General features: G+C 41.3%; 1 protein-coding gene across 1 annotated transcript; it reads left to right on the plus strand.

The window, feature by feature from the left end:
* Positions 1–366: 366 nt before the first annotated feature.
* mlycd (malonyl-CoA decarboxylase) lies at positions 367–20173 on the plus strand. The gene is made up of 5 exons (XM_042340427.1): positions 367–927; positions 10441–10553; positions 12119–12275; positions 16004–16156; positions 19408–20173. Exons 1-5 carry the CDS (start codon positions 388–390, stop codon positions 19939–19941), a joined length of 1497 nt encoding a protein of 498 aa, XP_042196361.1. The 5' UTR covers positions 367–387; the 3' UTR covers positions 19942–20173.
* The last annotated feature ends 7677 nt before the right edge of the window (positions 20174–27850 follow it).

The raw sequence follows: 27850 nt of genomic DNA on the forward strand, positions 1-27850 counted from the left end.
GGGTGAGGGGTGAGTGTGTGGTGGGGGTGAGGAGGGGTGAGGGGTGAGTGTGGGGGTGAGGGGTGAGTGTGTGTGTGGGGGTGAGTGTGTGTGTGGGGGTGAGAAGGGGTGAGGGGTGTGTGTGGGGTGAGGGGTGAGTGTGGGGGTGAGGGGTGAGTGTGAGTGTGGGGGTGAGGGGTGAGTGTGAGTGTGGGTGAGGGGGGTGAGTGGTGAGGGTGGTGTGAGTGGTGAGGGGGGGTGAGTGTGGTGGTGAGGGGTGAGTGTGAGTGTGGGGGTGAGGAGGGGTGAGTGTGAGTGTGTGAGGGGTGAGTGTGAGTGTGTGGGGGGTGAGTGTGGGGGTGAGGAGGGGCGGTTTGCTCGGGGCGGGTTTCCGGCGGAGGGGGAGCGATGGTGCACTCGGCGCTGCTCGGGTTCGGGCTGCGGTCGCTGCGCGGCCGGGGAGGGGGTGCGGCCGGTCTCGGGCTCGGGGCCGGGCTCGGGCTCGGGCTCGGGCTCGGCTCCCGCCGCGGCCTGGCCATGGACGAGCTGCTGCGGCGCACGGTGGCGGCTCCCACGTCGGCCTCCGAGACCAGGGACAGTCCGGGGTGGGCCGCCGAGGGCCAGGCCCGGGCCGGGGACTTCGTGACCTTCTACCGCGGCCTGGAGGCCGCCCGCAGGCCGGCGCTGCTGAGCCGCCTGGCCGCCGGCTACGGCGTGGAGCACGGGCGGGTGGCCGAGCTGGCCCGCCGGGTGGCCGACTGGCCGGGCGGGGAGGCGGGGGCTTTGGTCCAGGCCGAGGACCGGCTCCGACACGCGCTGAGCCCGCGCTACCGGGGCCTGGTCCGGCACGTCAGCCGCCTGGAGGCCGGCGTCAAGTTCCTGGTGGACATGAGAGCGGACATCCTGCGGCACGTGGCCTCCGGGGCCTCGGACGGCCCTCACCTCAGGGTAAGGGAGCCCCCCCCCCCCCCCCACCCACACACACCTCAGGGTAAGGGAGACCCCCCCCCCCCCCCACACACACACACCTCAGGGTAAGGGAGCCCCCCCCCCCCCCCCCCCCCCCCACACACACACACACACCCCTCAGGGTAAGGGAGACCCCCCCCCCCCACACACACACACACACACACCCCTCAGGGTAAGGGAGCCCCCCCCCCCCCCACCACACACACACCCCTCAGGGTAAGGGAGGCCCCCCCTCCACACACACACACACACACACCCCTCAGGGTAAGGGAGGCCCCCCCCCCTCCACTCACACACACCCCTCAGGGTAAGGGAGCCCCCCCCCACACACACACACACCCCTCAGGGTAAGGGAGGCCCCCCCCCCACACACACACACCTCAGGGTAAGGGAGCCCCCCCCCCCCCCCCACACACACACACCCTCAGGGTAAGGGAGCCCCCCCCCCACACACACACACCCCTCAGGGTAAGGAGCCCCCCCCCCCCCCACCACACACACCCCTCAGGGTAAGGGAGGCCCCCCCCCACACACACACACACCTCAGGGTAAGGGAGGCCCCCCCCCCCCCCCCACACACACACACAGACACACACAGCACCACCCTGGGACAGGCGGGACGTGTACATGTGTGGGTTCAACCCCACCCCTCAAACCCCCCCCCAACCCCAACACCACCCCTCAAACCGCCCCCCCACCCCTCAAACCCTCCCCCCACCCAGCCCCTCAAACCCCCCCCCCCCCCACCCCTCAAACCCTGCCCCCCACCCCACCCCTGGACAGGCGGGACGTGTACATGTGTGGGTTCAACTCTGTCCCCCCCCCCTCAAACCCTGCCCCCCACCCAGCTCCTCAAACCCTACTCCCCCCCCCCCACCCCTCAAACCCTGCACCCCCACCCCAACCCTCAAACTCTGCCCAACCCCACTCCTCAAACCCTACACCCTCCCAACTAAACCCCTCCAACCCCCTCCAAACCTACCCTCCAATTCCCAGCGACCCTAACCCCCCCCCCCAAACCGCCCCCCCCCCCAACCCGTCTGGACTTGTAACCACGTAGTCGAAGCCGACCACACGCCAGTGCATCACAGGGTCGTCGGTGACGCTGTCCTTTTCCGAAGAGGCGTTAAAAGACGTCTTCGTCCGTTCAGGGAGGGAGGGAGGCGTTGAAAGATTCCGTGGCGCTCTTCTCTCTCCCTCTCACACGCTCGGCCCGCGAATCCTCCGAATAAAATCGATCGCTCGCTCCGCTCGGTGGCTATTCGTGGGGTGGGCCGTCGCTGTGAGCAACTCGCCGTCGCGTGTCGCCCACAAAATATACACTTTTACACTATGTCTTGTGAAACGCTTTGGGACGTCTGAACGAAGTGATAAGGTGCTGTCGTCAAATACAAGGATTATTCTTATCGTTAACTGGTTACCGCAATTATACCCAAACAACAGCGAGTTTATATAGCGAGCTCCCTTCACGTGGGGTCGTGTCTCGGAGCACTTGAACGGTGGCGGAGCTTGATGACGAGCTTTGTCACATCCTGATTTGAAAGGTCCTATGTCAAATGTAGGTACTCTAATTTATGTTTATATATAGTGCCTTTCACATCAGGAGACTTTTCAAAATGCTTCACGCAGATGACTAGGAGGTGGGTGAGTGGTTAAATGTTCGTGCCTCTTACTGGGGCATTCACTCAAAACAGATCTTGAAATGAGGGTCAGATGGAATTATAACTCAAATAATCTCATGAATCATATGCCAATCGCTTAAATTCAACTGAGGTCCAGTCTCGATGTTTAGGTGGATGTCAAAGAACCTCATGATATACCAGTGGAAAAAGAGAAGGGAGCTCCTCCTGGTATCCTAGCAAACGTCCTCCAGATAAATTGTTCATTCACACCATTCTGTTTGTGGGACTTTGTGCAAAATAGTTGCTCTAATTGCCCGCAAAAGCAATCACTGCAGTGATCTGATTTGAGATGGTTTGACTAATAAAGTGCTATACAAATGTGAGATCTTTCAGAAATAGACTGCTTGGAGTTGGTGTAAATGTAAAATGATTTGGATGTGCCCACATTGTAACGATGTTGATTGGGCAGTTTCCTAAATCCAGGAAAACACAAACGGGATTGTGTGAACAGCCTGCAGTGTGTTAAACGGCACTACGGCAGATTCAGTGATTGATTTAATGTTGTGAATCCACGAGCCACGTTTGAGTGATTTTATCAGTTTGAACCCCAGTTTGGAGATGTCAGCGTTACAATGTTGGCCAAATTTTAGGTGCCAGATTTCTGAACCTTGAGTGCTTCAGCCTTTGGGATCGCCTTGCACCGAAACTGGGTGAAAAGCAGCACATTGTGTCCAGATGGCCTGGGCTTGTGCCCCAATCCAAATTCAAAAGTATTGCACCTGGCATGATTGCTCCAAATTTATGCATACGAAATGCTAGGTACATTTTCAGCCAATTTCATAGAGGTGATCTCGCATCCGGACGGAAAGGTGGGAATTTGCTATTTTCTAAAAGCATCTGGTGTCAGGAAAACGACCAAAACAGCACATTTTTAATTCTGCAATATTTTAATGATAGCCAATAAATGACTTTCTAATCGCCTACAAAATTTACAAACACTCCACTTTACGATAAATCCTGAGTTGTCCTCCCGATGTGAAAGGTGCTGTATTGTATGCGGTGGTGCAATGGTGATTATTGTCAGTTATTTTTAGTCATTAAAAATCATCTTGGAGGTTAGTAGTACAATGGTAACATACACATGGAGTTCTATTATTCCAGTGGTTGTCAGATTCATGGATAAAGGATGTCTAACATGGTTATTTGATCAGATCTTTCTCCAAATCGCATACCCTCCACTGCTTTATTTGACTATGCTGAATGACACGGGTTAATGATACAGTATTACATAGAATGATATGACACGGAAATAGATCATTTGGCCCAATTTATCCATGTCAGGTATTTATATGCCACACAAGCTTTCTCCCCTCCACATCAATTTAATCAAAAGTGTTACGTTTACGTATAAAACTTTTATTCTGCCAGGCACTCTTATCAGGCGTGTCAAAGAGTAGCTTCTCTGATTTAAATCTGGTCCCCTGAGTCTTGGTTTGCTTCTCAGAACTTCAGGTTTGCAGCACATATTTTGGTTTTGTGGTACAATCCACCCTGGACTACAGAGCTGTGAGGCTTTGGGATTTAATTGGGGATACGGAGTCGTTTTTGTTCGAACCATTGCAAAATAGCTGCATTCTTGTTCTTTGTCTGATCTTGATGCTGCTTCTCAGCTAGTTCATCTTGTTTGCACATGGTTGATGCCTTTGATCCATAAAGTTAGACACGAATGACACATTCCTTAAATTTGAGTACTTGTGTTGTCGTTGCTGATGTTTCTGCTTCTCTGGTCTTGCAAAGAGACTTGAAAGTTTAATACCCCTTCTGTTGGTTTGAATCTTTACGATGTATCTCCGTGCTAATGCACTTATTGCCGCGTCTTACGCATTTTTCAAGATAGATGATTTCTTAATCTGCTTCTAATTTATCTCCAGCAAACTCTACATCCTGATCCTTTGTGTGTTTTTAGCAATGTGACTCATGTTATGTGCTGATAATGAGTCCAGATTTCTGTGTGTTTTGATGAATTTGTTCAAACACTGCTGTTGCTGCAGATGTTAAGGTGGAGATACATCATCTGTATAATCTATATCCTCAATCAAGATGTCACCAGTTTGAAACACAATTTTCACAGATGTCATTGAGCTTTCTAATATATAGTCATCAGCTACATAGAGTGTAGTGATAACAAACATCCTTGTTTAACATTCCTTGTTTAATGTCGCTGAAACCAAGGAATCATTTTGCATCTTTCTCATGCAACTTTTTTTGGCAATTGTGTTTTGTCGAGGTGTTTATAATTATTTTAGTAATTTCTTCTTTGGATTCGGAGAGTTTGCTTGTAGTCTGTAGGGCCATCAAAAATATTTAGACTGGTTATCTGGTTATTTCCCACATTGTCCTCTCTTGCTCTCAAATGTTTTGATTCTTTGATTGTCGGAAACAAATTTCTTCTAAATTAACTTTTCTGCCACAGAAAACTTTTACTTTAACTTAACTGGAGAGAGCCTGTTACAAGATACAGTGAGATAACTACTTTAATCAGTGGACATGAGTTGGAATAAAACTGATGCAGAGAAATAAAGTAAAATCATTTTAGATTATAAGCAAACTATCAAGCAGCTTGACAAAGCTGAATAGTGCTAATTTTTGACAGCTTTGGTTTGATAATTACAGCTCTTGGTTTACTTTGTTCACCTTTTTCTTCAGTGTTCTCAAGTGAACTGTAATCATCATGCATATTTAATTTATCGCTAGAATTGAGAAATAGCTGAAGAATTAGTGACAAATGTAGACAAACAAGATGGGACGCGATGTGATGCACATTCTTCCAATTGAACTTCTTGTCATCTGCCGTTCACATTAATGCAAGATAAAAGGATTAAGGAAATTCTGCCCAGAAGACAAGCCACCAAATGTCGGAGCATCACACATTTCTTTAGCGTAACCTTGTTTACACCTTAATCTATGCCAACAGTACCAGATTAGAAAGCAATATTTTTACTTTTGGTACCATTTGTTTAGTCCCTTATCACCGCTCTCTGCATAGATTATCAATACTCTGGCAGCTCCTGTATTCTTTTGCAACCTGATGAGATTCTGGAGCCCATTTGTCAGTCACTTACTGATCCAATGATGTGTGGTGAAAAGCAGTATACTTATAAGATGCCTTTCAGAAATAATTAAGGCCATGTGTTTCCTCCCTGCCTCTCACAGGTCTCTGGTTTTGGCATGAGAATGAAATAAATATCTTAAAAAGGAGTTATTTGCAAGGAGTATGGGGAAATAAGCAGGTACATGGGACTGAATAGATTACTCTTTCACAGAGCCAGCACAGATGCAGTGTGCCGAATGGGCCTTCTGTGTTTTAAATTCCTATGAATCTACGAGCCTAGTAGGGCTGCATGACTTCGGCAATACCATTTCTATTGAAAATTACTTCTTATTCAGGGCTCCTTTTTCATCAGAGCTATAAAGACCTTGTATTGCAGGAATATTTTTGAAATGAAACATTTTAACTGGGGGAGCGATGGAGGGTCTCTTTATTTGAAATGGTGTTTCTAATAGCGGTAAAAATTGAATTAAATTAACTGGGAAAAAAGAGGTGCACATTTGAAGTCTCAAAACGGCTTTGCAAATTAGAGGATTAGCAACTTTAGGTGACATATGATGTGTTCATGTGCTAGTCATCAATGAGTTGATTTAGGAGAAAATGTTGCAGCACTAACAGTGAGTGTTCTGTAATGCATAAGGTTTATCCACATAGCCACTTATTGTTCTTAATTTGTTGTAGTTTTGCTTGTGAGTCGATGTTGTAGAGTGGACCTTACCTTGACTGTACGTATCGCAGTTAATGATGGTAGACGTTGCCTCAGAATTCAGCCATTAGGATGTGTTTTTTCTGCCAAGATTCAGATCAGCTGCTTCTGTTGAGTTTTATAGTTGATTTTTATCAAACACAATATGTGAGTGAGAGAGCGAGAGATCGGTGGCTTTTTGAAATGGAGATAATCGTTGACCATTGATCACATTGCTCCTGTCATAGACAGTATGGAAAATAATCCGAGGAAACACATCAAACACTTAGCTCTTATCCAGTGTAAGGTTCAAGTGTTCAAGGCCTGTATCTAACTCCATTCTCTTTCCCTCTTAAGAAACAAGATTAAACGTTACCCTTGGACTAAAGTAATTCATGAAGATCACTTCCACAGTGAGCTTGACTGTTTAATACCTCCAGAAGACGCTTCAATTAAATTTTATAGGGAACCTGCTGTACTTCCAGGATATTCATTATTCTCTCTGTAGTCCTAAAAGTAGCCATTTCAAACTCTTGCATGCTGCAATTATTGTAAGGTAATATTCTGCAGTTCTGTTCAAAATCTCATATTAAATATTCATTGCGTATGACTCATCTTGTCGAGGCTTTTTGCCTAATTGGGTGGGCTGAAAAGGTCTCTTCACTACCTCTGATGGGGCCAGCAGAAGAACATCGCGGTCATCATTATATAGGCTTTTCCAAGAATGTAGAAAGCACCTTCCACGTGAGACGTTAAATATATCTTTGGTTCAACCTGGGAGCTTGCAGAGCATTTTCGGATGCTTCCTAAGGTCCTATACCCGTAAATATTTTAAGGAAAACAAAATCCAGGGTGCACTAAATGCACTGGATTACCCGCAGCTCTCAAGATCAACTGAAATGTGGCAATAAAGCCTTTAGGTTTATATTCCCATGGAACTAAAATGTCTGCTTCTCGAATAGTTTTTGGTGGTGAATTTGTCACTAATCTCATCAAGGCAGACAGACCTGTGTAATTTTGAATAAACTCCTCAGCCTAAAAAACCATTCCCAAGATTACATGCAGCCTTTTGTCCTGGTTCTTTCAACTGTCTTAATTAATTTGCTTTCTCATTTTGTTCTAGCAATTGTGCAGTCTAACAATTAATTTGCTTGGCGAGGTCAGCTTGCTTTACCTCTATTTAGTGGTTGACATTCTTAAATCATAGCCAAAAACCAGATGATTGACTTTATTATATATTTGTTTGCTAATTTCAATGGAACAACCTTTTCATACAAAGGCTGAGTCTTGAATTGCATTTGAATGCACTTTCTAAAAAAATAATTCTGAAGATTACTGGTTTCTCAGCTAATTCATTTTTGAACATTGGTTTGATTTTTTTTTATTGAGAAATCTAGGTGAAGTGCCACAGCTTAAAGTGTAGAACATCACCAAAGTCCAAAAGAATCCAAGAGAAAATTAAGACGAGTCAAAGAAGTGATTAATTAGGTCTTGATATTTTTTCAAAAAGCTTGTGTATTATAGGAGGAAAGGACTTCCATTTTTGTTGTGCTTAGTTATATCAAAACGTCTCAAAGCACTTCACTTGTAATTACTCTTAGAATTAGTGACTGTTTTTTGTCGGATTTTGTTTTGCCCAGCCGGGTGGGTGTCTGACACATGCGGAAACCCATCACCATGCTCAAGAGTACCCAAACCACCAGGCTGAGAATTTCATGCATCCCACCTGCACATGGAAATTCCAGAGATGGATTGCAAACAAGGCAGCGACTCACACCACCTTAGACTGTCATGAGGAATGGACGACTGAGAGAGCTTGCGGATTCCACAAGTTAGAGAAAAAGGAGGTAATAAGGCCTTTCATGTCAGGAGCACATTTCAAAGTGCTTCACAGGATTTAGGTAGTAAGCAACGTGACTGGTCTTCATTTCAGCACAGTGAGGAGTAAGAGAGTCAACTTAGAACTTTAGAAAGTTCAGAGAATCAGTAACCGTAGCAGGATCGCCAAAGAAGGTAGCGAATACCATTTGCTTGCAGACCATTGATTTGTTGATAAATTTGGTTTTATTGCTGGCTTACATGGCGGGGCAGAGATCTCTGTGGTCAGTTTGCTTAAGGAGCCTGTGTCGCCACATTTCATGTTGCACATTACAGTGCTGTCAATTATAAAGAGGCAAAAGCGGAGGAAACAGCTATCTCAATTACAAACTCGTTGATTGGCTAAGTCCAAGCCTGAGGAAGTTCAGCTTCCAGCAAAAAAGCAGATGTTATAAGTTAGCTCTTGTGGAAATGCTTTGTTCCTGTCTTTCACCATATTGGTTAACTCTCCTTTATATGAACTTAAAATAAAACAAGACTGTTTGTGAATTAGCTGTGTATCAGCTTCACTTTGCAAATGCGGAACTGCATTCATACTTGTAATGGTCTGCAGTAGTGTTTGATTGACATCATTTATTGGATATCTGACAAACAATGTGTGATTTCATTTCTTCCAGCAGGACTTAATCTACCAGTCAAAAAAAATAACCTTTCTGAAAGAAAATAGCTTTGCACACAGGCTTGTGACCACGTTTTGTGTCCCTGTCGTTACTCTTCGTGGAATCTGTCACAAACTGAGAAGAACTGCCATAACACTATTAGCTATGAACCTTAATAGTGTAATCGACTCTCCGTGAATGAATGAAATGAAGGTGCGTGCGAGAAATTCTAGTGTGGAGTTTTGTCAATCCGTGCAGCATGGGACAATTGCAGTTTGACGGTTTCATGGTTACTTCGCTATGAATTGCAGCTGAGGAGTACCAGAGTAGAGATAGAAACGTTTTTCCTCCCACACTAGTGTCATATGCCTTTACAGAATTGTGCCCCCTGGAGTGTTGCAGCCTACTGGAAACCGTTGTCTTGCAATAATGATTCCTTTGATACAGCTACGTCCTGTAGTTGCTGAAGCAGTAATTACTTCACATAAAGGTGCGTGTGGGGGGGGGCGAGGCGGGGGGAGATTAAATTATACTTTAAAGTAGAATTTACCACATCACTTCATCCATAGCCACTGTCTTTTTAATTTCCGACTTTCTCAACTTCTTAAGTCAGTCTTTTTTTTGTAAAAAGAATACTAAGGATTACAAACCCTGTTATAAGCAATATTTTCAGATCTTGGCATTCAGCAAATGAGACAGGGACTCGAATGCTTCTTCCTTCTTCAAATTGACAGCGTGGATAGTTTTATATGTAAGAAGTAGCACCAAGTAAGTCTATGAGCAAAGGTATAGGCACAAATCTATCATATGTGATAATCCTTGAGGAGGAAAAGTGTGTGTGTGGGGGGGTGGGGGAGCGAGGTTGAAATGAATTTCAGAAATACAAAGGTAATGATATCTAAAATGGGATAGCTATTCACAAAATTTGAGTTTGTGTATGTTTCTGTCACCAATCTATTCGGGCAAAGTAGAGACATGGGGACACAAAAAGTAAGGGTGGTCGCATGCTGATTTATGCAGTTACTGACCAGTGTCATTCATGTCTAGGTTACTGATGTGTTGTAATCTATGGTTTAACTGCATGGGAATTTGCCCATAACTTTTCTAGGAATTTGTAAATGTGTCTACTTACTTGGAATTGCAAAAAATACTCTTAAGGCTTTCCGTGCAGGACATGTATTGCCTTTACAACCATGAATAATCATTCTTGTACAGTATTTTTATTCGCTTGTATAACCCAAATAATCTCAAGTAATTATTTTTTTCTGCTGCTTCAGTGTTAAATTGTTCAAACATTGTAAAAATATTGAACTGGACCCATTAATGAAACTGTATGGCCTCTTTAGCAGAACCTCTGGATACTATTCTCGTTGGGAGTAATAACAATCCTTAAATTTGATAAAGCATCTTATCACATTGTCGGGATGTCTCACAACACGCTTCACAAGATTTTACTGTGTGGTGTGGTAACTGTATTTGTAGGTCCAAATTATAATCCCATCCATACAATTTTACTGCCTTCTTTAATCGGAAAATTATGCACTGCAGTATTTCACTTGATTTCAGTCATTAATTCACTGGCTTGTGTTTGATTTTAAGGAAATGAATGGGATGTTGAAGAGTTTGTTCTCAGAATGGTTTTCCGTAGGATTTTTGAACCTGGAACGCGTCACCTGGCAATCCTCTTGCGAACTTCTGCAGAAAATTAGCGAGTAAGTGTGTCTTTTTTGTATTGTAATTAATTAAGGGAGTACTTTTTTCCCCCAAACACTTGTAAAGTCAACTTCAGCTCTGTCTCAATAAATTAAAATCCAAACAGTCAATAATCTCTGTGTATGCATAAGATTGCTAACATTTTGTGAGTATGAACAAATGGATTAATGACTTAATACTAAATAACACTTCAGTTGAAAAGTGTTTGAGGTAAATGAATATCACTGTTAATTAAAGATGCAACATGTTCATCCACCTCAAAAGACAGGATTGAGTGGACCCAACAGTATTTGAACTTGCCTTTCGGTCACAAGTCAAGTGACTGAACTACCCGAGATATCAGGTTGAGTAGTTCAGTTGGTAATTGGTTTCTGCCTGCTGAACAAACAAGGTGAAACTAGGTCAAATACTTTAAAATTTACACATCTATTCATTTATTATTGATCTGGTGAATACTAAAGAAAGAATCTTTGAAATTCATAGTTTGTGGCGAGGGAATGCATATTGACAATTTCTGAAGCTTCCAGTTCTATTTTATAATGCAATAAACAAAATGATTATTGCTGATAAATAACTAAATGTGAATGTATAAGTGCAGTGGGGGCGAGAGGTGAAGGGTGATAATTATACGGTAGTAATAAATGTTTGGTGCTTTGTCTTAGGAGCTTACATCACACGGTTTTTATCTTCACAGCAGACACATTAAGGTCTCCGAGCACCAGTTGTGCCTCGTGACTTTTTATTGGATTCAGTTTTTGTGTTAAATATGTAAATATTTATAGAAATTAGGTGTTTTTAATGTGGATTCTTAAGAGAATACTCATAGTATTATGGTTACAGCAGTTGTCCAATACTTATTAAGATGAGCTGAAAAAGCACAACTGGATAATTTGAAGTTCGAGCAAATAAATAAGAAACCAAACATAGGTCTTGAACCTTTATTTTGGTTAAACTATCTTGTTATCCTTGCTTTTCAATATTAACCTGTGTGGCAACAATTATATGAACGGGCTGAAGATGAGATTTAGTGTAGACATCTACAGCTTCTTCAAATGGTCTTGAATAATACCAAATGATTTGATCATAATATGCATAACATACTTAATACCTCCTCAAAAAATCACCAATACGAATTGCTACACGACGAAAAAATTAGCGGCATTTGAGTGAGCATCGCATAACAATATATATCAGGAGAGTGAATAAGAAATAATTTGTTTTTCTGATTTACACAAGTGATCAAACTGGTAATAAATTGCTTTTGCTAGCTTTCTACATTATTAGTGAATGAGGATGCATTTGAAACTCAGTGGTGGTGTGAAGCGTTTGACAAGATTGGAAAATAAAATTGGAAGATCTAGTTTCACAGTATTGCTGTTCTGTTCAAACAGCTTTGTTGGAAATGCTGTGGTTGAACATTAACTAAAATGTGTCTACAACTAAATTTTCACACTAGATAACAGTTTGGTTTCAGACCTGACCAATTGTAGTACCTTGAGTTATGTTGCTGCAGCTCCATTACCTAAAATTAATGCAATTTAAATGTAACGTTTCGTTCCCACAGGTATGAGGCAGTGCATCCTGTCAGGAACTGGACAGATATTAAACGCCGAGTCGGACCTTACAGAAGATGCTTTGTTTTCACCCATAGTGCAATGCCAGGAGAGCCTTTGGTTGTTCTGCATGTGGCACTAACTGATCACATTTCTAGCAATATACAGGTGAGATCAATTCAACAATTACTGTAACCCCAAACTGAGATTCTTGTTGGATAGAAGGAGCAAAATCCATTGAATCCCCCCAATGTTGATGAACTCCAAGAGACTGTTTGTAGAAGATTTATCAAGCACTGACTTGTTTTTAGAGTTACTGGAAACAGGGGGTTTGGACAGACGAGAAACAGGCAAATGTCAATTTTATATTTAATAGTAACCAAGACATATCCAACAACTATAGATCAGAGCCTGACCTCAATGAACCTGGAACAATACTTTCTGACACAGGATGCAGGGAGAACACAATAGAACAGTGAAGGGCAAGTTTAGGAAGACAGATAAGATATTAAACTGTTGGAATAGGTTATTAGAAAGGAGGGTTTGAGGTACTTATTTAAAATACAGGTTGGTGCAGTAATAGGAAGACAGCAGGATTGGTGTCTGAAAGAATGAAAATAAATAGCTCAAAGAGCCTTCGTCGGGTGAAATCTCTCTTGCGATCTACTTATAATAATCCTTAATAATAATCCTTGCATTTGATACAGCGCTTTTCACGTCTTCTCGACGTCTCAAAGCGCTTCACAGAATATACTGTAAAGTGAATTGACTATTTTTGTGGACGAAACACCCACAAAATACTTGATTTATTTGCTCTGAAAAGAGTATTAATTTTAAAGACAGTAATCAAATTAATGGGGTGTGGACCCCAGTCACTGCACATGCCAGTACACAGGAAGTGTGTTTGGCATTGACCTGATTGCCTGGAAATTGACCAATTCTTCGTGGATGAGAACCAGGTGGGGCGTAGGAATTGAGGCGCTCGGACGCCTAATAAGGCAGCTTAGAATTTTATGGCTTTGACCAATGCATTCCAATGGGGTACCAGTGCATGACTTTGGCTTGAACAGGGTGTATTAGTTTGGTTCAGCTACAGTCGGCTTTTCTCTTGTAGTCCATCAGTAGTCATGAATGGACCAATAAGATGTTCTTCCATAAATCTTCAATACATTTTTGTACCCTTCTCCTGTGTAAAATAGGATACATTCATTTGTTTTTATTATCACAGTAGAGTAATTCATAGCAACGGTACAATGAAGACAAAAACTAATTTAGTCAAGCGTAGTTGTTAGCAGGTCCTGTAGCAGGAATAAAAAATAGCAATTAATCATATTAGCCTGCAAATACAATGAATCCTTTTAGATTATTATGGAAAGTTTACAATAAAACATCTAATTAAACTATGATATGATTCTATGGGCGATTCAGTTATCAATGATGTTCATCATTTTACTATTAAAAGAAATCTGTAGTATACATTAAAAAACACAGTAGATTCTGCTGGCTCAACCCAGATTTATACTATACTTTTTTCATTGTTCGTCTATGAATTCCACACTATCACAGCAACAAATACTGGGAGATAAAAGCAAAATGTGGTCTAGATTGTTTATTTGGGTTTTTAGAAAGCATTTCGCAAAGTTCCCAATACAAGGCCCTAAAGAGGTTCATTCCACTCCAATAGGTGTTTAGAGTTAGTTGAGAGAGATGAATCGGGAATAATTCTCAGGCAACTAAACTTGCTTCCACTGAAGAAAAGAAGAGCTGATAGATGTGTTTGGAATAATGAAAGATGTAGATAAGGTTGAATTATTGAACATAAACTTCTGTGCATTGGACTGGAGAATACAAATTCACAATTAAACAAATCTAGATTTAGAGATTAGAATTCACTGTATCCCCATAGGATACCACGTACATCGCACACTTTGGTGAGGATACAAAAAAAACGCAAATAGAAACGGAAGAAACATGATTGTCATTTTAAATCTGGTTCGCATCCAATGTTTTATTCAATATGTTCATATACCTAATGTTAGCCATTAATCTGAATGCATTTTCTGACATTTAATGATTAACGAGTTTGTTCCGATTGAGTTTGAAGAGAAACTTAGTTATAATGTGGCAACTTCCTTCAGTAAGAATTTTTCCCCAGAATTAGGTGGCTGTGTATTGATCCTAGGCTGATCTAATGTTCTGGCTCTCATATCTGGGCCAACCGCGGAACCTCTCCTACTATTAAGGTAAATAAAATAATCAATACAAAATTTATGAAAGGCATTCCTAAGAGATGGAAGGATAGGCCTACTATGGTTGTGCAGAAATGTCTCAACCTTTCCTTTACTTCCATAAAGGGAGTCTTAAATTTTATTTGACAATCCAGTTATTTATCGTAGCATTAAACAATGAAAAATCAATGTGAGGAACAAAAAGATGCAGAGAAAACATGACTAGTTACACTCTATTAGTAAAATGTAATAAGAAGGGGCTCCCCACCCTCAATCTTTTGCTCCCCAAAAAAGGGGGATGGAAGAGAGAATTATCTGTCTATATAAATATATAAACCACTTAAATCTATACAAAATTTTACTTTAATGATTTTATGCATTTCTGGAGTACTTTTTTCCTTAATTCTAAAACGGTTCGATCGATAACATTTCTGAGTGAGTAGTGTTAATGGGGAAAGCATGCAAGAATGCAGAAGTTTAAAACGCCTTACAAAATTGATTGATTACTTCAAAAATATTGAGTTTCATTTGCATGTAAAAGCTCGGTACCTACTTGTTGAATACTGGAAAGATGAATTCCTTGCAGTATTTCTCGCAAATTTTTTTAAAAAAAGTGTAGAAACGGACTAATGGGTATCTGGTGTTAATTCAGTTGAGAGGTTTTGATGACATCCTAATTCGCGAGAATCAGCAAAAAAATGGAAATTGACTTACAACCTCAAACTGGCTGCCAAGTATTTGTTGTGTGTAGTTAAAATAATGCATGGATTGCACTATGTAAGAAGGCAGTAATGCATCAAGGGGATTAGTTGAAGGCATAGAACAGCGAGAGCAAATCTTGAGCGGTTTATAATGTTATCTGAACTCTGAAGATGTGTTACTACCGTGCAATCCACTATGGGTTTCTCAGTGTATTTTATTTCCATCCCAAACCTTGATGGATACACAACTTCAACCAGATTGTGTAACTTGACCACGATGATGATGCACCACGTGATCTGATAAGCAGTGAAATCAAACATTTCACTAGCTGAATGCCGACTTTTGTTTCTGATGTATTTATTTAACTATAGATGTGTGTATTATATATTGTGCTGTATAGATTGTATTGGTAATCGGATTGCAAATTATTTTTCAATAAAGTGCCAATAATTTTGCAGTTTTCTGTCGTACAATATGGATGAGCCTTGGCTTGCTGCACTTATTTCAGTTCCACTTCAAAACTTTGATTTCCCTCCTTTCCATTCACTTTACTTTGCCTCTTTTTTTGTTAAATTGATGATGGCTTTTATTGTTTGGGACAATAACACTATTGTGGGAGTAGAGGTGGTTTGTTGAGGAAGAATGAGTCAAATAGCTGATTTATGGCATTGTGTGAATTTACTCTGAAGGATTTTTGTTTTTGCTGCATTTTGGAGGCAGATTACCTAGTAACAAACTATTTAGTATTCATATCTAATCTAGTTATCTTATTGGTTAATGAAGAGACACATTACTACATTAAGAAAAGTCTGATTTTGCACATTTGTCTTCACTAACTGGGCTCATTTAGAAATGCTTAGTGCCTGTGTCTGATAAGAAATGATGGAATGTCTCAGCAACCGTTGAAAGCTGCATATGAAATGAGCTGTGAAGAAAATAAGGATTTGGGTTTTCATTGAATTCCAGGCTATTGTCCGAGAAGTTCCCTCCCCAGAGATGACAGAGGACCCTAAAAAGATCACCACAGCTATTTTCTACTCCATCAGCTCGACCCAGCAAGGACTGCAGGGGGTGGAGCTCGGAAATTATCTCATCAAACGCGTGGTCAAAGAACTTCAGGTAGGCCTGTGTGCAAACAAGTGTAAAGACTGCAAGGACGGACCTTAATTACAGCCAGGATCAGCAGCATGAGCTTGACATGAATAATGATAATAGCAACAGCAGCACTCTGACTAAGGACAGAGTGTGCACTTAGTCCCACGGCTCATTAAAGCTCTGAAGACCGCAGTAGCAATTCCTAGTCAGAAATCTAACCAGGCTGCTTTGTGTTTCTCATTTTAATCTGTTTAGAGAATGTCGTGACCGAAGATGATTTTTGTTTTGTTTTTCAACATAGCCATGCAGTTGTCTTAATTCAATTCTCGAACCTAACGCATCATTTTGCTTCATAAAAACCTACAAATGTGATCTTTCGAAGAGTTAATGGACATTTTACGACTTGGTTGTCACAGCAGCCCTAACTCTTGAGATGTTACCAGTGTGCTTGCAGTTATGTACTTTGACATTAGCTGCTGTGAAGATTCCTATTTGATGTTATTTGAAATGTAATCAGTTGAAAATCAGAAAAAAATGTATGAGGGGGAATTGGCTGTGTTTTTACTACAGCACCGTGCTCCTGACTTAGAGACTCGATCAGCATTTGCACTCGAACATGTGTGTTGTGTCTGGATTATCCAGAGAAAGCAAGTGGCCTTCTCACAACTCAAGTGTTTCTTTTTGTAGGTTGAGAAAGGAGTGGTATTGATGATGTCTCCGGAGATTTCTGAAGTGTGGATCATGTAGGCATCCATCTACCTGCCTGTAACAGGTTCTTTCGGGATTTTGCTGGGAGAAATGCCTGGCTATCCATTGCCCTAACCTTTATTTTTTAAACATTGGTATTTCTGTCAATACTAACTGAGTGGTAGTTGTAAGGGCATTTTATGGATAAAACTCCAAAGCTTTATATTGAGCACAGGGGCCACTAAAGCAACAACTTGCATTTAGCTGGGCTCTTCAAGCAGGATAGATCTTGCATGTTTCAATAAAAAATCTGTGCAATTTTGGGTGACTTTAGTCCATAACCGTTCGTCTGTTTGCCATAACTCCTTACCTCAGCCAATCCTTCAGTGGATCCTTGTATTACCAGACAACTCTTACTTGTCCTCAAGGAATACATCAGCCTAGAAAGAGCTTTTTTTTTGTTCACATTTCCTCCATTTCCCTTATTGACCTCGCAAACCGTGGCTCTCAGATTTCTGGGGTGAATTGTGCATTGCGATCTCACTGTTCGTAGGCGATTGCTTCCATCTCAGCTGATCCTCCAAACAAACCTAGTGGACTTCCATTTGATAGCTCAGCTGTTTTGAGAGGAGAAGATTACAGAATATGGGCTTGCTACCTAAGGCGGTGGATACACGAAAGTGGAAACAAATTCATGAGTTAGTTTTCCACTTTCCACAGAACATTCACGCACTGTCTGTGATCTGTCTGTGCTGAAATCTCCTCAGACAATAGTCTTTTTTCGTAAATGTGTTATTGAAGGTTGTTGTTATGATCGATCGGATGAGAGCAGCCAAAGCCTTGGTAACTGCACACGGAGCACGGATGGAGCTCAGATTCAGATCTTGGTTGCACTCTGTGTCTAAAATAGAAGTTTCCTGAACCTAAGGTTTCCCTTTAATTGGTTTTGACAGGCTTTACAGTGTCCTTTTAAAGTCATTTTGATGTAAGAAATGGAGCCATGATATTTCCTAATGAGATAACATAGGCGAACAGCACAAAGTACCTACTATTTGATCGTCAGGGTAAGGTTTTACTCAGTAGCCTTGAATTCTGGAGATGTATTGAAAAATGTAACCTGTACTGGGGAGCTTTGAAAAATAATCAGCCTTGAATTTCAACTTTTGACATTTGAAGTATATTGACAGACAATGCTTTCAATTAGATTTCATAAACTGCCAGCCTCTGAACTAATTCCATCACTTTCAACAGGATGATTGACATCTCGTAACACTGGTGCGTCCAGTACACCTCACCACAGCATTTACTCTGTTTTCGGGGTTTTTAGAAATGTCAGAAGAGAAATGGATTTTGCACATGTGCCACATCAAAGTGATCGTCTTAAGAATGCCCTGGATTCATATGTTTCGCCTGCGAAATACGCAGACTGTACTCTGCAGCAAATCCTGTGAAGCGCTTTGAAACGTTTCAACAGCGCAATGAGGCGCTATGTCAAATGCAAGGATAATTATTATAAATGGGCATGTTTTTGAAAAGCAAAGTTTGGAAATTCCTGCCCTATGAGTGGAGGTCGTGTAGAGGGGACAAAAAGAGAGACAATTACTTCATAAAGAGAGAGGAAGATTTGCCCCACGCTAAGCTTGTATAGCTCACAGTGATGAACACCCCGGATAAGATTAACAACAGCCATGAAGGGAGGGCATCAATGTTCTGCTTTGAATAGGAAATGTGCAAAGTCCTTTCTTTGCATGAGATGTAAAACCAAGTTCAGGTCTGCCTGTTCACGTGAACTTTAAAACTCCCAGATTATTATTATTAAGTGTGTGGCATTATCCCGCGGTGGTAACAAAAAATATAGTGTATTTCCCAAAGCTTTTCATTCCTCTTGTTCTGTTAAATGTACTTGCCTGTGCTTTTAGTTACTGCTTGCCCACTAGCGCTATTATACTGAATGATGCATTATAATTGCAATGAAGTGGGCACTAATCCATGTTTAATTATAGGATGGAAGTGTTTATGGGGCCTGCACAAGTGATAAATGACTGGTTGTCATTTGATGGGGGAATGATCACACACAAGTTATGGCTGGTACTGATGTTTTCTGCTGGGAAGCTCTGATGCATATAGAGTCTATTTTGAGCTGAAGTCATTGAAGAATGTGGGTCACTTCCTAGCTAAGCAAGGACCCGAGATAGTTGGTGACAAACCCAGACCATTATTTCGTCCACCACCAAATTTGGATCCTAAGGCAAACCTGACACAGAATAAATTCAGAATGAGAACTGGAGATGAAAGCAGTGTAAGTGAGCAGTTCTGTGGTATAAACTCACAATCTTCTGACTTGGAGACCAGAGTATGACTGACTGAGAGAAGATAACGATTTAAAGCACAAACTGGAGTTTTTCGAACTTTACTAATAATTGAACCCTTTTGTTTTACTGAAGTATAGGTACTTTGGTTTGCAGGAATGATAGGATAAAGGTAGCTTGTTTTTCTGTACAGGTACATTGCTAGTTAAGTGCTCTACACTGTAGTATGCTAACAGTAGTTCTGACATCAATCTGCTGTTTTTATTGTCTGACCTGCAGGGGGAATTTCCCGGCATGAGACAGTTCTCCAGTTTGTCGCCTATTCCAGGTTTCACAAAGTGGCTGCTCGGCATCCTCAACCAGCAAATAAAGGAAGGGGAACTGAACAAAATCTTTACAAAAACAGAGTACAAAGAAATCCAGGACCTGGTCGGAATACCTGTGTTAGAAACGCTTAAACAACTCCTCACCACCAACGAGTGGACGAGATCCGACAAGCTAGTGAGGGCTCTCGAGCTGCCGCTCATGAGAATCTGCGGCTGGTACTTGTACGGAGAAAAGCATCGCGGGGCTGCCCTCAATCCCGTGGCCAACTTCCACCTGCAGAACGGGGCCGTGATGTGGCGATTGAACTGGATGGCCAACACTAGCGCTCGAGGAATCTCCTTGTCTTCCGGGATGATGGCAAACTATCGCTACTTTCTGGAGAATACCAAGGACAACAGCACCCAGTACTTGAGGACAAAGCACATAGAGGCATCCGAGCAGATTCTGAGTCTCGTATCACAGTTTCAGAAATTCAGTAAACTTTAGATCGACGTATATATTCGGACACACGCACGCACACGCTAGTAATTTAATTGGTATTTATTGCAGTTTAAATCAAATCAAAATAATTGTTCTTCATAATTTTTACCTTCAGATAGAAATTTGTGCTGTCGAGCAGATTATTTTTTGTGCCAACTGTATGAATGGATTTTTTTTTAAAAATGCTGTGTAACTCTTAATGCATATGGAGGCTAAAATAAAAGTGAGGTGCATCTGTGTACAGTGTAATGTCTCAAAACGCATTGCTAACCTGAAAATGGCCTACAACTGTTGGTCTGCTGCGATACATCAAAACCACAGGAGGATTTTGATTGAAGGATGTTGGAGAACATCACCCTGATCGCTGGAAACCAAGCTGACGGTTGTGTTCAGATCATCAGTACCCACAGCGGTCCTTCAACCCTTAAGGTCCTACCTTCATAGAAGCTTCTTAATAATAATAATAATCCTTGCATTTGATATAGCGCTTTTCACGTCAGGAGGACGTCCCTGATTATTATTATTATTAAGCTTCTTGTGCTTTCCTCAACTGCTGTACTGCGGGTAAATATCAAACACTGATGAGCACAGTGCTGGTGGAGCAGCAGGAAGGTAGAATAACTTGTCCATTTTAGACACGTTTCGAAATGATGCCACGCAGCATTGCTCTGTAATAGCCTCACGGACGGAGTTCAAACAGGCTTGTATATAGTATTCTGGCAACAGTAATACATGGAATTATTGTAAATTTTCATTTTTTGGAATTTAATATAATAATACTTGCATTTGATATAGTGCCTTGTGTCTTCGAGACGTCTCAAAACGCTTCACGGAATATACTGTAAAGCGAATTCACTGTATATTTTGTGGGTGAAAACATGAACATTACCCATGCCATACCATTCAAATGGAGATGAAAGTTGCAGGCAATTTAGTGTAAGATAGTTTCTAAGCTGTGTAAATGGAGTTTAGGACACTCAGGCAGTGATGTACGCCATTACGCCTCTAATTAATGTCCTCTTTGACAATTTTTTCAACCTCAGTTAACAATAAACAAAAATAACAATTAAAGAATCTTGTTTTCAGCCCTCAAACGCAATGTATAACTTCCTTCCACTTGGTTCCCATTTAATCCTGATTGCTACTTCTCCTTCAGAGAATGAACCCAAGCCTCAATTATATTCTTTCTGATACAGTATTCCTTAGAATACTGAATGCCACTAAGTAGGAGTTAGAAGAAAACCAACAAAGAATGTGTGTCTTTCTGTATAACGACACGCTTAAAAATCGTATCAATTCATAAAAGTTCATTTCGAAGCCCTGATGTGGAGGTAATATTGAGATCCTCAAAGGGTTAACACAATTTCTGTCCCTGGACCACCTCCCTCTCCCCCATGCCTCTACTTTCCCTGAGGCAACTCACCTTTACGTATCCTAGAAAAGAGCAGCTGAGAATGAGCAAACCACAGATTGCACCGTTGCTATGGAAATCATAGCTCCAATCATAAAATGCAACTGCCAAAGTACGTACACTATGTCTAATGAATCTTTGTGATCACTCCACATTCTGCTTCTATGTGCAAGGGTCATAAGGGGCAGCAGGTTCACCACTGGCGAGCTATTTTAAAAGGATAATTGTTTTGACACGCAGGGAACGAAGCGTCTGAATGCACAGCTGCACAAAGTGGTATATGTTGAAATCAATGGGCTCTGACAGTTGTTTTGGGCGTCTTTTGGTAAAGGTGCATCAAACGGCATCAGCAATCGTATTGAACACTTTTCAAAGACGTGCGTTACATTTTTTCTGAAGTCTTCCAAGTTTGAAGTTAAATGTCGTACATGGACTTGTCTTGCAAGTTCCTGGGTGTCTGATGCGAGCAGTTACAATGCAAATACAATTTACATTTATATTGTGACTTTCACCTCACTCCCTAATCTCAAAGTGATGAATTTCCCACCATTAAAAACAAAACAAAACCACGTTAATGCCTCAAACCTGTTGCGTAGAATCGAAGAAATGAAAGCGGAGCAGTCAATTTATCTCTTCGAGCATCATCTGACACCAGATCCTCAACTGGAACTAACAAATCTGAATTTTCTGCCCTTTCCTCATTCCCTTTTATATTCTTTCTCTTCATTGCAGAAGTTGCCAGTTGAAGCACTGCCTCGCAACTTGGCCAATGAGCAGCCGTGTCAAAAGCACCAGCATGTTGGATGAGACTTGGATGATACAACCAAAGGACTGTTATCTATTTGCTGAGTTGAATTGAGTTTCTCCCAGGATCCAGGACAACAAATCCTCCAGATTAATGTGGCATTCACCTCGTTGGGTGTTTGGAGAAGCCTTTGCTGGCACAAATGGCTGCTGTATTGCCTACAAATGCAGTCTCTGTGCTTGACAACAATTGTCAATGAAGAATCTTGCAACATCTTGACGTGCTAAGGCGCTCGAACACGATGCAAGTCTCTTTCTCTCATTTGAATTTCCAGGAACTTGTCTGTAAAAACATTTTAGTGGAACGTTTCTCTGCATATGTTGAGTCAAAATAAGGTGCTTAATTCATATTTTTTAAAAAAAGAAATTGTATCTAAATATAATTTACTTTCTATGCATCCAGTAATAATAATAATAACCCTTGCATTTGATATAGCGCCTTATTACGAGGTTGAGATGTTTCAAAAGTGCTTCACAGAATATTCTGTAAAGTGAATTGACAATATTTTGTGAGAGAAACGCGGCAGCCAATTGTGCACAACAGTGCCCACACACAGTCATAATGCGTTATCATACCATTGGGATTGGTGTAGGGATGCAGGTCAGGTCAGCGGAAGAAAAATAAATGTAAGATATTGCCACTTGAGTTTCTACAAGGTTAAATATAAAATGTTAATAAAACGTGAGCCGTCTAGCATAAAAGTGTTTCTCGTGTTTGCAGTATCAAATTTTTCTTTCAGCGAAGTTGCTTGCGAATGAACGTAGAGTTCATGAATGCAATCTGGATGCAAAACAAAGTAAATGTTAATACACGTAAAACAAAATGACTGTATGAGTAACGTTTCAGAAACACAAGCTCACTGCAATCACTAACGTTTGCTCAACAGCAATCTTGGGACCATAATGGCAATGACAACCTTGTCTGGAAAAATGTGTTCAGATAGATACAGGGGTGATTATAATCCAATTGCATCTGCTTAAATCTCAAGACTGCAGGGAAAAAAACATCACATTTTCACTGTAAAATGGCACGAAATGTAAAATTGTATTGGATTGTAATGGGAACTGGAGTAACAAGGTTTGGAAGAGTAAGCCACCGTTAGATTTAATTAAAGCACTTTGAGATGTTCATGGTAGCTCAAAGGCGCTATATAAGTGCAAGTTTTTTTTAATTTAAAATGAAATGAGCTCGATAGTGGAAGCTTGCTATCTTTATTTTGGCACTATTACAAGCTTAAAAATAATATTTTGAGATTATCTGCACCCACCCTCCCCACTTCCCTGTGCTGCATTGAGGTGTCAGCCTGACTATTTGAGCTATATCCCGATGAGGGGGCTTGAACCCACAGCTTTGTACATGGGAGTTTCCATGCGTAGGTGGGATACATAGAACTCTCAATCAGGTTTGGATCCTCTTACTGGGATGGGTTTCCGCGTGTGTCGGAGAGTAAAGGTAAAAAACCATTTATTAATAATAATGACCATTTAATAACAATATCAAATGCAAGGAGGATTATTAATATTTCCAGCGAGGACACATTCTTGCTTCAACCTCGAGTGATAAAATGGGCATTTTGAAACACTTAAAAACTATTAGCGAGATGTGATCTTCAAATTCTGTTTCTGAGCAAGATTTGAATTCAGGAGCCTGGTAATGGGGAATATCTTTAGGTAGCAGTCAGTAGCACTGTGGCATTTTGTAAGCTGATGTGTGGACCGATTCTAATCTTTTAATGGCTTTAGCTCCCCATTTTGTGTGGGCCATCATTTTTCCCGCTGGCTGCACCTTGTTGTCAAGACACATTTAAGGTTTCCTTGTGTTTTTATATAGCGTGCGAGAGTACAATTCGAGGAGGGTAATTAATATTTAAATGGTGAATAATCCCTTCGTGATTAATAATCTGAAAGAGCAATTTGTCGTACTTTGTGAAGGCTTACGTTTCACACATGGTTGAAAAAATATTGTCTGTGGGTTCCATATTAAGCACTTGTTTCAAGTCGGTAATGGAATTCTCAATATGATTCCTGTTGAGCGTGAGAAGCCAAAAATATGGAAGTGATGCCAAAAGGTAGTTCCTATGTATAAGGACATTATCGGTGCTGTTTTGGAGGTTCTTATTTTCTTTGTGGACAAGAGCTTTGCCAAACGCGCAGAGAAAATGGCAAATAAAATGAGCAATGGCCCCCAAGTCAGGTGTATTTGAATCGAGGCTCTTTCATTCTCCATTGCTGCAAAACCCAATGATAACCTCGTCAGTTCCAGTAGGCAATTAATCCAAGCATCATTAGGTTTATACATCCAAGACGCTTCTTGTGATCTCACAGGGTTCCCACTGGCTATCTTATTAAAGAATCTTAGGGGAAATTGTGTATTAGACTCAAATGTATATCAGAGTTGAAAGTACGATCCGATATTGAATCAAACCATGAGTAACCTGTCTACAAGATGTGGCTTGAAACCACAGCCTTCTGATTCGGAGGCGAGCATGCAACCAAATGAGCCAGGCTGACACCCAAATTGTGTTCTAGTTTGGTTTGTTTCCCTCCCTCCTGCGTAATTTTAGTTTAATAAATCTGATTCGAGTACAAGTTGGCTTAGGACCAACTTCGGGAATTGGCTGCTCTGAAGTTTGAAGACGTTAAAGTGATAGTTTGAACAGACTGGTCTGATGTGCCTGGAATTGAATGGAGTCGATGAGATTTGTAGAAAATTCAATACAACAAGCAACTGACTGTTTATTTGTATATTAGCTGGTGCAGCGGCACATAGCTGGTGCCAATTGTAACAAGGACAGATGAGTAGAGATTTGCCCCTGATAGCTGGGAGCACAGAACAGAAAGTCTGGGAGAAATTATAGCGAGATACTAAACAGTCCTACGCTGTACCTTTGTGAGTGTTTCACTCCAATGAACGAAGCCATTGGGGAAACCGTTGGAGCTGTTTTGTACTGCCTCACAATAAATCTGCTCTAAAATCTACAAGGATGTTTTGGTGTTATTGGTCTAACAAGCTGCTGGTATTGGAAGTGTCTGAATTCAGACGATCTCAGGATTTTGCATCTTCCTCCACTTCCTGCTAATTTAGGTCAATTATTATTATTGTTATTATTATTATTACTATTACTATTTAAAACAACCACGGGGAAAGAATTTAAGAATTTTACACAATCTTTTTACGAATTGTATCAAATTGTAAAACAAAATGGACTTACATGCTGAGACTAATTGGAGGCCAGACCTCAGCTATTTTCTCACGGATGTTGGTCCCTTTGTTCCTCTGAAATAAGGAGTTGTTCCTCAATCCCCTTGTTGACAAAACCCAAACTGTGGCATGAAATTGCTCAATGTTCAATGAAGAATAAATGCCTCTTGCATGCACATCACTTAAACTTTGTCAGCATGCTGGTGGGCTAGCCTGCACTCTACAACTAGACAACATTACTTCGGTTAAAGCACTCAGTCATGACTCTCAGAAAGCTTTTTGTCGCTAATGTTTCTATAGAGCTAAATGGGTACTAATACCCAATAGAAACACCATTAATTGTGTGCTATGGACGAGGCAAGTTGTGTGCTGCTTAGTGCAGAAACTTTGGCAATGGAGGAGGGGGGGAAAATCTTGTAAACGGGGGGAATTTAAGGCGTTTGAAAAGACATTAGGAAGCACTGAGATTTTACCTCCACAGGTATGTGGAATGTCATCTCAGTGCTATGTATCCGATTTTATTTTAACTAATAGAAAATGAGAGAACCTACAATTGTCAAGCTTTGTGCACTTGTCCATTCTGTTTGTGGCTTAGACACCAGATTTTGCATTACATTTTGACATTTTGAATACAATTTGTTCTGCAATTTCTTACATCTTTTAATAAGCATGCATCCTGCCTTGTCACAGCTGGAGCAGAAACTAAAGATTGAGAGGAGAAGAATAAGGAGACTTTGCCTACACTAGGTTTATCATTCCGTTCCTACGTGCCTTACACACGCCTTGACTCTCCTGAATAATGTCACATTAGAAGTTTGATGGATGGAATAGACCGGTCAATGGCTTATTACTACTAGAAGAAGCAATATATAAGATAGTGTTTTTACACGTAAAAGAATCATTTGTTAAAATGTTTTTAATAAATAATGGTTTATAGAAATTTACAGCACAGAAGAAGGCCATTTGTCCCATTTGTCTTGCCCATAGCAAGCGATGTCAGTGCCTATTCCTTTAAGGGCAATCCTTTCAATCCCATTTACCTGTCCTTTCCCCAAAAACAGGGAGCCAAGGATTTTCTGCCTTTAGCCAATATAACAAACTTGGTAGGTAAGTTTGGACCATTTGATTATCTCCCCAGAGTTGTAAGAACGTTGCCTGCCGTGCAATTAAGCATTTACACACTACCTTTTCTGCATAAAAATGTATAAAAAAAAGGACATAGATACTACAGTAGAAGGTTAAAGAGATTGATCTATTTTTTCGTACTCCTATTAATTGCCACTAATTATGTTCATCCCTCTTTGTCTATCTCCGAAAGATCTTGGAGTGCTTCCAGCCTCACGGATCTCCATTCACTTCATCAACATATCAAAATATTTCCACCAAATCACTGCATTCCCAGGAAACCCTTTCGCCAGTTTTAAACTGCTTTGTATTGACGACATCTGTTTCAAAGGAAGCGCCACAGAAGGTTAAGCCACAAACAAACACAGCCCTAATAAACGAATCTCTCGATGTGTGTTTTCTTTTAAACATATTTAAATTTTCAATCATTAAAAAGTAAACCTTTCAACATAATTAATGAGGGGCCCTAATTGCCGGTCTGTTTTCATTGTAAATGGCAACGGTAAAGTTTTGGGTTTACACTGGAAAATTCATGTAGTGGGGGGTGGGGGGGTGGGGGGGGTGGTAACAAAATAATTTTATTTTCCAAACTCGTACTAGCAGCTATTTTTAAATAAAATTTAAGTCAGAATCAAGAACAACAACAATAAATTACATTGATATGGCGCCTTTCATGTCGAGAGGGGGTCTGAATTGACACAGCCTGAGGATTGTGCCAGTTCCCCCCAACTTTAAAACGTCCACGAAGAAAGAAAAACCTTCCTCAGCTCACAGCGTGCTAGGTTTTTTTTGTTCCTCGCATCCCTATGCATGAATCTCTCCGCCATTGACTTGCTCCTTAGGTTTGGAGCTACTTCAAGCCGTCGACATTTGATTTGGGGTGGGGGTGGGGGGGGATTCATTTGCTTTTTCCTTCCCTCTCCCCCTTGTTTATTTTGCTTCTATTTTTTTAAACAAGCACGTGTTTGTATACTGTGCTTAGACAAACAAGCTGATTACCCGCTGCAGGTATCGGCTTGTGCCTGATCTCTCTCGGGATCCAACACTCATTCCCCTGCAGCTGTTTCTACAGATGTGACGTTGAGGCTGAAAGGTGAGGGGGAAATCAGGTGGTAGAATGTGAACCATGCAAACTGGCTTTGCCCTCTCATGCACAAGCCCAGATTGGTCATGCTATTGCTGGTGGGGTAGTTGGTTGGAGGAGGGGGGAGGGAGTGGTGGGGAGTGTGGAGAAGAGAGAAACATCTGTTCAATGTTGCACTTGTTTCACAGTTGCTCAGGGTACAAAGTACATGTGCAGTGGCATTGAACACATCCCCACATTAAACCAAACACAAAGGGGAGGTTTCCAAACCCAAACCGCGATCACAAAT

This window comes from Callorhinchus milii, unplaced genomic scaffold (genome assembly GCF_018977255.1).
Source record: "Callorhinchus milii isolate IMCB2004 unplaced genomic scaffold, IMCB_Cmil_1.0 Scaffold14, whole genome shotgun sequence".
In the NCBI taxonomy this organism is placed as follows: domain Eukaryota; kingdom Metazoa; phylum Chordata; class Chondrichthyes; order Chimaeriformes; family Callorhinchidae; genus Callorhinchus; species Callorhinchus milii.